Source organism: Centroberyx gerrardi, chromosome 22, assembly GCF_048128805.1.
Source record: "Centroberyx gerrardi isolate f3 chromosome 22, fCenGer3.hap1.cur.20231027, whole genome shotgun sequence".
NCBI classification, from domain to species: domain Eukaryota; kingdom Metazoa; phylum Chordata; class Actinopteri; order Beryciformes; family Berycidae; genus Centroberyx; species Centroberyx gerrardi.
In genome coordinates this window covers 24,255,633-24,268,025 of record NC_136018.1, presented here as the reverse complement: position 1 = coordinate 24,268,025, position 12,393 = coordinate 24,255,633, and the positions used below count along the sequence as shown (strand labels likewise).

At 40.8% G+C, this 12,393-nt stretch overlaps 1 protein-coding gene across 1 annotated transcript in view; it reads left to right on the top strand.

The window, feature by feature from the left end:
• pde1ca (phosphodiesterase 1C, calmodulin-dependent a) overlaps nucleotides 1-12,393 on the top strand; it is a 169,698-nt gene that overhangs the window by 131,423 nt on the left and 25,882 nt on the right. The window contains exons 6-7 of the mRNA XM_078291305.1: nucleotides 706-772; nucleotides 10,882-10,998. Of these exons, the coding sequence (XP_078147431.1) occupies nucleotides 706-772; nucleotides 10,882-10,998 (184 nt within the window). The remainder of the gene's footprint in view (nucleotides 1-705; nucleotides 773-10,881; nucleotides 10,999-12,393) is intronic.

The following is a 12,393-nucleotide window of genomic DNA, read 5'->3' as shown; positions in this document are numbered from 1 at the left end:
GATTTGAATGGGAGGAACCGTGCTATTCATTCAAGTTCTGTGCTCCTCCTTCACTTAATCCTTTTGTGGTGGAAAACCTTTTCTCACACTTTTCGTGCATGGAGCATGCACCATGCTCATTTCACGTAATTTTGAGAGCGCAGGTAGGGTATTTCAGAAGTATTTCCTGGAGCCCTTTCTCATGACATTTCATCCTCTAATGTCATTGGAGGGGAAGACTAATGAGCCGTGAGAGATGGTGGACATGCCAAACCAAGTGCAACATATAGAATATATCTTGTCTATGTCAGCTTGGGAGAATACACAGTGTATTCTCCTTCTACATCCTGGATATTTCTATCCAGAAATTTCTAGTGCATAAATGTCTCTGTTTCAGCATGTCTTCAGACATGATTTTGCTGTATTGGTATGTCTTATTTTCGTTGTTTCACTGTAAATATTCTATATTCCAACTCTTAAGCCTTCATTTCATAGGTAATGGATTCTGATTCTTCGTTTTTCAATGTCTTGAGATTTGAAAGAAGGTCTCCATATTTGAACATGATTATGATGTGAATCATTTTTTTTTTTTTTTACAAAACTAGACAGTGTAGTGCATGCTGGGGTTGGTATGGTGTCGATGTCTGTGTCGGTGTGTGTTGACGATTGTTGTTGTGTGTTAGTGTGTGTCTATGTGTGTCTTGATGTGTGTTATCTCTGTGACAGGATGTACAGACGGACCTCCAACATGGTTGGCCTCAGTTACCCTCCCAACGTCATCACTGTACTCAAGGTATTAACGTGTTTGTGTGTGTGTGTGTGTGTGAGTGAGTGTGTGCGAGGGCATATAGTGTGTTACAGATACATACATAAGCCAAATATTATTGGATTCTATTTAAATCTGCCTCAAAATTTCAGGCTGTGCAACTCCATTTACAATACTTTTTTTTTTCTTTTCTTAAGTACATTTTTGGAGTTTTAAATTTTTTAATGCAATGTCATACAATGTGTGTGTTTGCTAATACTGTGTTGACCTGGTAGTGTGTTGTTGTTGGATGTTACATTGATGCTTCATGACGTGTTATCTCACCATACAACTTTCCATCTGATGGAGGAATTAGTATAATCTGGTGCTCACTGTCTCTCTCTCTCTCATCTCTCTGTCTCTCTCTCTACACGTCTCTCTGTCTCTCCCTCTCTCTCTCTCTTCATGTCTCTCTCTGTCTCTTGACCTCACCTCACCTCACCTACATCCCCCCTCCCTTTATAACTGCACAACCCTAAATGTGTCCGTCAGAGCACACACAACATAAGAATTACACGTCATATCAAAACAGCTGTATACCATAGAGCTGTATATCAATTTTGGTAAGGAAAAACAAATACCTAAACTAGTGATAGCTCTAAAATCTAGAGGATCCAGGTTGTGGAAGTGTTGTCATTTAGTCAACCAAGGACTTAGTCATAATGAAATTAAAAATGAATTTTTTACCTTGTTATCTAAATCTCCATATCGTAACATACACCTATTTAACAAAAAAAAGCACAAGTTTTATGTTCTCATACTTTCATGTCAAAATTTATTTTTGTGGTTACTTCATGGTGCACCACCAGTAGAGAAATAAAAACTCAAACCAATAATAGTATCACAGTTTTTCCAACAACCCCCCCTCCTCCCCTCCCATCATATAAAACCTGTAACTTCACAACTTTCAGTTGTAGTGTCAACATGGTACATTTAAAAAATATATAATTTGGCCTCATACCAGGGACAAAATCTTCCTCCTCTCCTTCATCCTCAGCTTCCTGAACTCTGAGGGGCGAATTCACAAAAGGATGTGATATTTCGATATTTCAGATATTTCGAAGGAGAATATCACTTGTTGATTTAACTGAGAATTGAATTGAATTGACCTTGCAAATGTCTCTGCAACAATTCCACCTTTGTGTGACCTAAAAAATAAAATTGTCTGTAAATACAGTCTGTAAATAATATTTAGGGCCCGAGCACCGACCGGTGCGAGGACCTATTGTAATGCAAGGAATTATTAGGGCCCGAGCACCGACCGGTGCGAGGACCTATTGTAATGCAAGGAATTATTATTAGGGCCCGAGCACCGTCCGGTGCGAGGACCTATTGTATTTCAAGGAATTATTATTATTATTATTATTATTATTTTTCTTTGTAAAAAAAAAACGCATTTTTGAAGGGCTAAACGTGCTCGGAAAGTTGCGAAACTTTGCACACACGTCAGAAGTGGTGAAAAATTACATATTTTATGGGTCTTGCGCATGGGTTTGGCTAAATGGCTCAATAGCGCCCCCTACAAAATTTCAAAAAAATACTCATCGCTCTACGTTTCACCTACATGTACCAAATTTGGTAGGCACATGTATCATGTCCAGACCTACAAAAAACATCAATACGTGCCATGACCTAAACCCAACAGGAAGTCAGCCATTTTGAATTGATTGTGCCATTTTTGTGCGTTTTTGGCCATTTACAGGGTTCATACTTTAACGAACTCCTCCTAGACGGTTAATCGGATCAACCTCAAACTTGCGCAGCGTATATAACAGACCTTGACGATGAAAAATTGTTAAAAGCTTGAGTTTTCCTCGAACGGCGTGGGCGTGGCGAGGCGTCGAATTTCCATGTTTCGCCACGAAACAGGAAGTGCTATGTAACTCCACTGTACATGGTCAAATCTGCCCCAAATTTCACATGTTTGATAAGTGTCACAGTCTGAACACATCTAAAGGCCAATATTCAGTTATAGTCATGGGCGGGGCGTCGCATTTCCATGTTTCGCCACGAAACAGGAAGTGGTTTGTAACTCCACTGTACATGGTCAAGTCTGCCCCAAACTTCACATGTTTGCTAAGTGTCACAGTCTGAACACATCTAAAGGCCAATATTCAGTTATAGTCATGGGCGGGGCGTCGAATTTCCATGTTTCGCCACGAAACAGGAAGTGGTTTGTAACTCCACTGTACATGGTCAAATCTGCCCCAAACTTCACATGTTTGCTAAGTGTCACAGTCTGAACACATCTAAAGGCCAATATTCAGTTATAGTCATGGGCGGGGCGTCGCATTTCCATGTTTCGCCACGAAACAGGAAGTGGTATGTAACTCCGCTGGACGTGGTCAAATCTGGCCCAAACTTCACATGTTTGCTAAGTGTCACAGTCTGAACACATCTAAAGGCCAATATTCAGTTATAGTCATAGCGCCACCTACTGGCAAAACAGGAAGTGGTTTGTATCTTGGCTGTACGTGGTCAAATCTGCCCCAAACTTCACATTTTTTATGAGAGTCCTGGCCTCAACATTTCTACATGCCAATATTCTGTTATAGTCATAGCGCCACCTACTGGCAACACAGGAAATGGCTTGTAACTCAGCTGTACGTGGTCTAATCTGACCCAAACTTCACATGTTTGATGACAGTCCCAGTCTGAACAAATCTACATGGCAATATTTAGTCATAGTCATAGCGCCACCTACTGGCAAAACAGGAAGTGGTTTGTAACTCGGCTGTACGTGGTCAAATCTGCCCCAAACTTCACATGTTTGCTAAGTGTCCCAGCCTGAACACATCCACAGGCCAATATTCAGTTATAGACATAGCGCCACCTACTGGCAACACAGGAAATGACACGTTATATACAGAAAATCAGAGCCGCGTCTACAGGTCGGTGACCAGCAACGACGCCGCGGCTGCGGCACACCCCGACATGCGCGAAGTGCGAGGGCCCGATCATCGCTGCTTGCAGCTTTAATTATTATTATTTTTAACTCCAATGAATCGCATTTTTGAGGGCCTAAACGTGCTGGAAAAGTTGCGAAACTTTGCACACACGTCAGAAGTGGTGAAAAATTACATATTTTATGGGTCTTGCGCATGGGTTTGGCTAAATGGCTCAATAGCGCCCCCTACAAAATTTCAAAAAAATACTCATCGCTCTACGTTTCACCTACATGTACCAAATTTGGTAGGCACATGTATCATGTCCAGACCTACAAAAAACATCAATACGTGCCATGACCTAAACCCAACAGGAAGTCAGCCATTTTGAATTGATTGTGCCATTTTTGTGCGTTTTTGGCCATTTACAGGGGTCATACTTTAACGAACTCCTCCTAGACGGTTCATCGGATCCATCTCAAACTTGCTCAGCGTACATAACAGACCTTGACGATCAAAAGTTATTAAAAGCTTGAGTTTTCCTCCAACGGTGTGGGCGTGGCGTGGCATCGAATTTCCATGTTTCGCCATGAAACAGGAAGTGCCTGTAACTCCACCGTACATGCTCACATCTGCCCCAAACTTCACATGTTTGATAAGTGTCCCGGCCTCAACATTTCTACATGCCGATTTTCAATCACTGTCAGAGCGCCACCTACTGGCAACACAGGAAGTGCTTTGTAACTCGGCTGTACGTGGTCACATCTGCCCCAAACTTCACATGTTTGCTAAGTGTCATGGCCTCAAGACATCGACATGGCAATATTAATTTATAGTCATAGCGCCACCTGCTGGCAATACAGGAAGTGCTTTGTAACTCCACTGTACATGGTCACATCTGCCCCAAACTTCACATGTTTGATGAGTGTCCCAGCCTGAACACATCCACAGGCCAATATTCAGTTATAGTCATAGTGCCACCTACTGGCAACACAGGAAGTGGTTTGTAACGCCACTGTACATGCTCAAATCTGCACCAAACTTCACATATTTGATGAGAGTCCCGGGCTGAAGACATCGACATGCCAATATTCAGTTATGGTCATAGCGCCACCTGCTGGCAACACAGGAAGTGGTTTGTAACTCGGCTGTACGTGGTCAAATCTGCCCCAAACTTCACATGTTTGATGAGACTCCCGGCCTGAACACATCTACAGGCCAATTTTCAATCATAGTCATAGCGCCACCTACTGGCAAAAGGAAATGACTTGTTTTATACTGAAAATTCAGAGCCGCGTCGACCGGTCGGTGTCCAGTAATGATGCCGCGGCTGCGGCACACCCCGACGTGCGCGGAGTGCGAGGGCCCGATCATCGCTGCTTGCAGCTTTAATTTGACATTATTATTAGGCTACTATAGAACTTTAACACAGATTGCTTCACAAACAAAAGCAAATAAATCAGTACAACCAAACAATCAGTACAACTCAATTTCTCACTCTGAAAATATTTTAACTTATCTCACTAGTCAGCACAGTGGGCCTTATTTTGGCCTAAAGATCCAGCACCATGGACAGCCCCGCTCAAACTCATTTATTACCTCCGCCAAGGAGGTTATGATTTCGGTGCCGTTTGTTTGTGTGTTTGTTTGTTTGTTTGTCTGTCTGTCAGCAGGATTACGGAAAAACTACTGGCCCGATTTTCATGAAACTTCGTGGAAGGGTGTAGCATGGGCCAAGGAAGAACCCATTAAATTTTGGAGCGGATCCATATATTGGTTGCGCTTGCACATTTGCATATCATAGAAGACTGGATTGGCCTTGGCGGAGGTCTGCGCTCTCCGAGTGCCCTTCTAGTTTATTTTGGGATGCAGTGAGATGCAATGACAAACAAAGGATGCAGTGACAGGACGCAATTGTGTCATGAAAAATAAATGAATAAAGCTCCCCTACATTCTCCTTTGTTCTCCGCTTCAAATCATGGCATCTTCTTTTGCAGTCTGAAGGTGTGCGTTTGGAAACACCAACAGCACTGACAGACTGGGATATTAAATCCCAAATATGGTTTCTCACAGTCCCGGTTAAATTTCTTGCCTGAAGTTCTGAGGAATGCCTCTTTCTGCCATTGTCCTGCCTACTGTGTTCTTGGCGCAAAGGCAACATTTATACTTTGCCACATTGATAATTGCAATCAGATGCAAAACAGGTGCAAATTGCACTCAGTTGCAACAGGTTATGGGCGTGTTTGCGCTGGCATATCATTAGCGCAATATCTTTTGTGAATCGGTCCTTGAGACGGAGCAAATAGCGGTTGCAAATGATACGCAATTCATGGTGCTATTAGCGGCCGCAATCCATTCTTTGTGAATTCGCCCTGAGGGTTTGGTCCACTGCTGCTCAAATAACGGGTAGATGGAGGTGTTGGAGGAGACCAATGGTCATTACAGTAGAATACGTAAGAGTCATTTTCCATGTTTGTTATGGTCCAGCCACACAGTATATTGGCAAAGCAATAGTTCTCACTTCCATCTTCACTGAAAATAGCATTAGGCAGACGAGAAGACTGCTTCTTTTTTCCCACGGTGCGCCATGGGCAGAAAATGGTAATTTCAGGTCTCTTGCTCAGTCACTACTTAGTCAGTCACTCACTGAGGGGTGAGTTAATAAAGTTAGCCTAAGGATTTAAATCATTTTAAGTATGGAATACCATGGTTATCAATATTAAAATGGTGTTCCATGGTTACCAATATTAAAATGGTGTTTCATTTCTAAAGTTAAACAAAGACAAATTTTACTGACTGACAGAGCCGACTACAACGCCCAAGAACATCTGTATCCTATTGTTCTCACTTAAGGTCAGGTAGTCAGTCAGTCAGTCAGTCAGACAGGGACGCTTAGTGAGATGATGCGCTTCGTTGGATGGCCTCTAGGGGGCGTCTTTGACTGTGAGATGCAGTATTTCCCATACAGAGGCACAAAATCAAGTTGGTCAGTGTAAAGAAATTGATCTAAATCGATCTCTAATGCGCCTGATGTGCGCATCACGTCATGTCTGTCATGTGGAGATGCACAGATAGCAGACCAGCAGCATTGTATTCAATCCACAGAGTCTGCTGCTGTGAAAGCAAAAGTGAAACTTTTGCATAGAATTGAACACATGCGTCGTGGGTCTGTACAGGATCTGTGCTTGTTTGGCTGGCAGTCAATGAGAAGTCTCACATTCATACCAATATTTTATTTGATTTACCGAGTCTTCTATGATACGTACTGGTTCCTCCCACTCCAAATTTCCATCAAAGCTCATTGAAGAAGTCCGACAGCAGCACTTCCAATGTCCGGCTAGTTGTCTTTTTCCCCTCCCGCACTCTTTCAAGCCTATGCACCAAAACAAGTGGCTTCTGTAAATGATCAAAGTACAGGCTACAGTGAGCCACAGTACCACTGTCAATAATCGCCATGTAAGCATTGCAAGCTTAAGACATCTCACTTTGAAACCCACTCTTTTGGGAAATAGTGCATTGTTTAATTTTTTTTGTTCATTTGGGTTTTTGAGTTTCAGTACGTATGTAACCTGTATACTGAATACTGGAAATTGACTCCAAGACGATAACCGATGTCTGGAGAAACATTAGCAGTTGACTAGCCACTGCTAATATTGGCTGGCCATCTGCTAATATTGGCTAGCCAAATGCTAATGTGTCTCTCTCGGGCAGAGAGGAAACAGGGAGTGGGCAGGTGTCTTCCAGACATCGGTTACCGTCTTCGCCGGGGTGCGAGGGCCAAAACTGACAAAAACACCTTTGCACTCTGCTCACAAAAATGAGCATATTTCAAAAACTAAAAGATGTACATAGTTCAAATACATTTGTGTGAGTTGAGTGTTGAGAAATATTTTGGTCATGTTACTTACATTTACAATTTCTGTGGCTAAATATGTTTAGTGTGTGTATTTGGCAAATTTGCGATTTTTTATTTATGGCACAATTTCAAATTTTTTTCCAGTTATTATGGTTTATTGATTGACATAGCCTTAGCTTTGGTTGTGCAGATTTTAGGGATACGAAACATTTGAAGATAGTTACAAAAATGACATCACATTAAGCAAAAATATATGTATGTATATACATATATTTGTACAAATATATATGTACTCTGTATTGCAGAGTATAAAGGGTTAATCTGTGGATCCGGGCTGCCTCTTGCCTCAACAGTAGAGAATCCTGGCAGGTTAGCCTCAATAAAATGTGTGGCCACTGGATAGGTTTCATTTGTACACCTTATCGTACTACGCTGTTCAGCTATTCGTACCTTTAATTGTATTTTTGTCTTTCCGACATAAGCCAATCTGCAAGGACAAGTAATCAAATAGATAACAAATTTGGACGAGCATGAGATGACTCCAAGAATAGGGAATTTTTGTCCAGAAAGAGACTGTTTAAAGTAATTACACTTGTATGTGCTATTGCACTGAGCACAAGAATTACATCTGTAATTACCATCTAGTATTGGAGCAAGTAAACGTTGTGAGGAATCAACCTGGGGAGCCAAATCAGAACTGACTGTCTTTAAGGTTCGGGCAATGAGACAAGTACAAAGATAACCACAGGCCAGCTCTGTAAAAAGATTACCAAGGGACTTATCAGACTTAAGTATGTACCAATGTTTGTTTATGACCTTTTTAAAATGTTGTGCACATTTGGAAAATTTTGTAGTGAAAATAACAGAATGACTTTTCTGTGGAAAAGTTTGAATCTTAGTAGCCTCTTTGCCTCAATCTAGAAATCTCTGTCATGTTGCGGTTGAAGTCGACTGTTTTTTTGCAGATCCTCTTGATTCTACACAGTTGACTATATGGTAAACTATTTTTTAGAGGAAGAGGATGATGACTGTCAGTTTTTAACAAACTATTACAGCCTGTGGGTTTCTTATAGAGGTCTGTGTATAACAGATTATCGCTATCTCGGATAATCAAGTGATCAAGAATGCTGAGCATGTATTTAAAAACTAAAAGAAAGCAATCAGCTGATCCTTGAAGTGGGACCATCAAGCCAGCACATTGTTTTTTTGTTGTTGTTTTTTTGAGAGAAAACCAAACCAGGGATCATTTAATGTGACAAAAAAGAGTATGTCTGACCAAACTGAATGGCATAACATAAATGCAGCACATGAAGATAAAAACCAAGAGGTAATGGTAGTAGCCTACATTTATTATATGCATAGAGTAGATAATGATGCTTGAAAACATTATGGATAATTGTGGTTATTTTCAACCTGGGCCCCCAAAACAAAAGCTATTGTTCAACCGCTGTACATTCCTGTGTTACAGTTGCTTTTCTGGGTTTCATTCTTAGGTATATCCCTGTTACTTTATGGTATTTAATTTCTCATAGTGAAGGGAAATTCCACTTCCCTTCCACTGCCTTCCCACCCTGAGTGGGCAACTCCATACCTCAGTGTCCTCCCCAACCTAACAGACTCAATGTCCCAGAATGCCACAGGGCCCAGGGAAAGCCAGTGTCGGGCGACAGAGATGGAGAGCCAAGGGAAAGTTACAATTTCATGATGTAAATGTTTAATGTGGAGCCATCAGCTCAGCAAGACACATTACAAGCCTGACTTCAACAGAGGGAGGACAGAGAGTATTGAGTGAGAAAGTGAGTGATAGAGAGTGGGAAAGAGAAGGAATGTGTATAAGAGAGGGAGAACAATCATTCAATAAATCCCTTGTGTGGCTGGATATGGACGTTCTGTTCTCTCCTTTTATTGCCAAGAAGGTTTATTCTCCAGCCTTGAACAAGTGAAGTATTACGTAATTTCAATCAGGAAGACTACTTATCATTCACTCATGCTTTTCTTTACCCAATCAGACTTGGTGAACACTTTCCCTCTTTTCCAGAGAACCAATCAGAGTTAGCCGTCACTTCCCTCTCTTTTTCAAAGAGCCAATCGTCTAATTGACGGGAGTATATACACGTCACCTAATATGCTATTGCCCTTCTCTCAGATCTATACCGTATGCTGCTGTCATTCCAGTCACTGTGCTTACCTTCGTCCCTCCACCACCCCATCACCACCAACGTCCAGGCTCCAGAGGAACTCCCCGGGGGGACATCCTAATTCCTACGTCTATCCCGGATGTACTCCTAACTTCACGAATGGGAGGAGTTCCTCCATCGAGCTTACGCCAAAGTTTACATCTTGTTTTATGTCATGAATAAACTTTTCATTCGAGCATTCATCCTAGTCTCTCCTGATTGAACTACAGGCTACTACAGTCTACAGTCTCTCTCGCGATGTTAGACGTTTACACACATGCAACAACAATAAAATATGACTGCAGCCATGATTATGTGTGAAAAAAATGCTACTGTGCAGTTGTATTATTAAAGTAATCAGTGACATTTTCTATGATTTCTTTGGCTAATTACGAACGAACAGCGTTAATTTCAGTACGCAGTTTACATGAAAGACTGTCTCTCTTCCTGTGATGCTCACTGAGTCAGTTTTGGCCAACACTGTTCAGAGATTTTGATGGCCGTCATTAGCATAGTCATGTTGGAGTCCATCGATTCTTGCGGACCTTTCTCAGGCGAGTCTGATGCTTCGTGGTTTGGACTGGAGGTTCCGAGGCATTTCTAAGAAGCGACAAGAGGGTTCCAAAGACAACAAAAACTTCAAATGTCTACTACTTTAGATACTCATTAGTCCACTTACTAAATCGAGGACACCCAGTCAACGTTTCACAATTTGCATTAACCTCGATGACAACTGCAAAACACCGAAGATGGAGACAAAATTTAAAAAAATGCCGCAGTAATAACCACTGGAACTCCTGGTTTACCACTTATGGTTTAACACATTATGGTATTACAAACATTTATAATTTGTGTTGGTTTGACTACTTTATCATTTACTCATAGTGTTATTCTTAACTATTCTTAATGGGGTGTTGCCAGGTGGTTTAGGGGTATCCGTCTGGTTATCCCATATCGAAATCTGATAGGTTTGCATCCACAAATCAATTCCACAACCTTCAGCCATGTTCTCCCATTGTCCTACTGACCTCTGAAAGACAAACATCCTGGAGATTCAAACACTCTGAGTAAAAAAAATAGCTTGACACACAGAGGTTCATTTGCCCGACATTGCTGACAAACATTTATATGCCAATGAATAATGGTTTGTGTGTGTGTCTGTGTCTGTGTCTGTTCCAGCATGTAGACACATGGTCCTTTGATGTGTTTGCACTGAATGATGCCAGTGGAGACCACGCACTGAAATTTATCTTCTATGAGCTCCTCACCAGATATGACTTAATCAATCGCTTCAAGGTACGCCACCGAACAGGGACCGCTCTCATTCTCCCTCTCATTTCCTTTATCTGTCACTCCAGACGAGTGTGTGTGTGTGTTTGTGTGTGTGTGTGTGTGTGTGTGTGTTCACACAAGTGTGATTATTCCATTTCCAAAGACGTTTTATTGGATCTGGGTCATTGGGGTTGTGTGTCTGCAGGGAAATTAGATGGTCATCAGTTTGATAAGTGAATGGTAATGAAAACTCCTCCTCCTCGGTAGAGTCAAAGAAGAAAAGGGATTTATTGTTTCAAGAGGTTACACAGGACTAAGTGGGATGCTTTGGTCTCACCTGCACTGTGCAATATGAACATAATATGAAACGCAATGATTAAAAATTGCATTACTTGCTCAAAAGAGGGATTAACAGCAGGTGTAGTTAGGGATAGGGTTGACTAAGGTGTAGGGTAGGCCAGGGTCACACAGGTAACACTTTTTACTATCATTAGTAACTCAGTGATGATCAAAACATACATGGACAAACATAGTCCCTTTAAATGAAACTCATATCTAGCATGAAACTGGATGTGATATCAATAGTGACTTATGCTGTGTTCCAGAGATGTTGGAAATTCTGACTTCCTATAATATAATATGTAATGGAATGGCCCTTTAAGTTGGAATACCAACGTGGAAATGTTTTGTTACAAATCTTAATGCAATGACTTCTCATTCACCATTAATCTAATAACAATTTGCAGCTAATAATGTAATAATCCTGTTAACTAAATAAATGTCCCATTAGTCTAATAAAAGTTACCTACTAATAATGTAATAACTTTTTTCCTGTTAATATTGTCAGGTTTTATTACATTAACGGGAAGGTTTAAAAATGTTTTCAAAAATTAAAAATAACTGAACTGATAATGTAATCATGAAAGTGGATGAATATCCTTCTGTAACTGCATCACAGTTGTGTATTAATTTTTGACTGTTACTACATTATCAGTTCAGTTACTACAGTTTTGAAAACTATAAATGTCAACTTTCCTGTGAATTTAATAAAATCCAATAATGTAATAATTATCACGCTGAAAAAGTTATCTTAATGGTAGGTACCTTTCATTACATTAATGGAAAGTTATTACATTACCAGTTGTAATATCATAAATTTGAAATGTAAACTTTAGTTGCTGACGTTGCCAAATACCACTGACATAACATTAGCTGTTGCATGGGGAATAGGATATTACATTGGGCAAATTATTAGGAATTACTACCTACCAGCTGGGAATTTCCCACTTCCAACTTTGAATGGAACACAGTCAGAGGCAATATTTCAACTTTATTTCTAACTGTATTGAAAGTATTACAACTGACCCCGGTCTATACTATATGATCTTGTCAGCTCCAGGCTCAGAGATGTATGTGGAC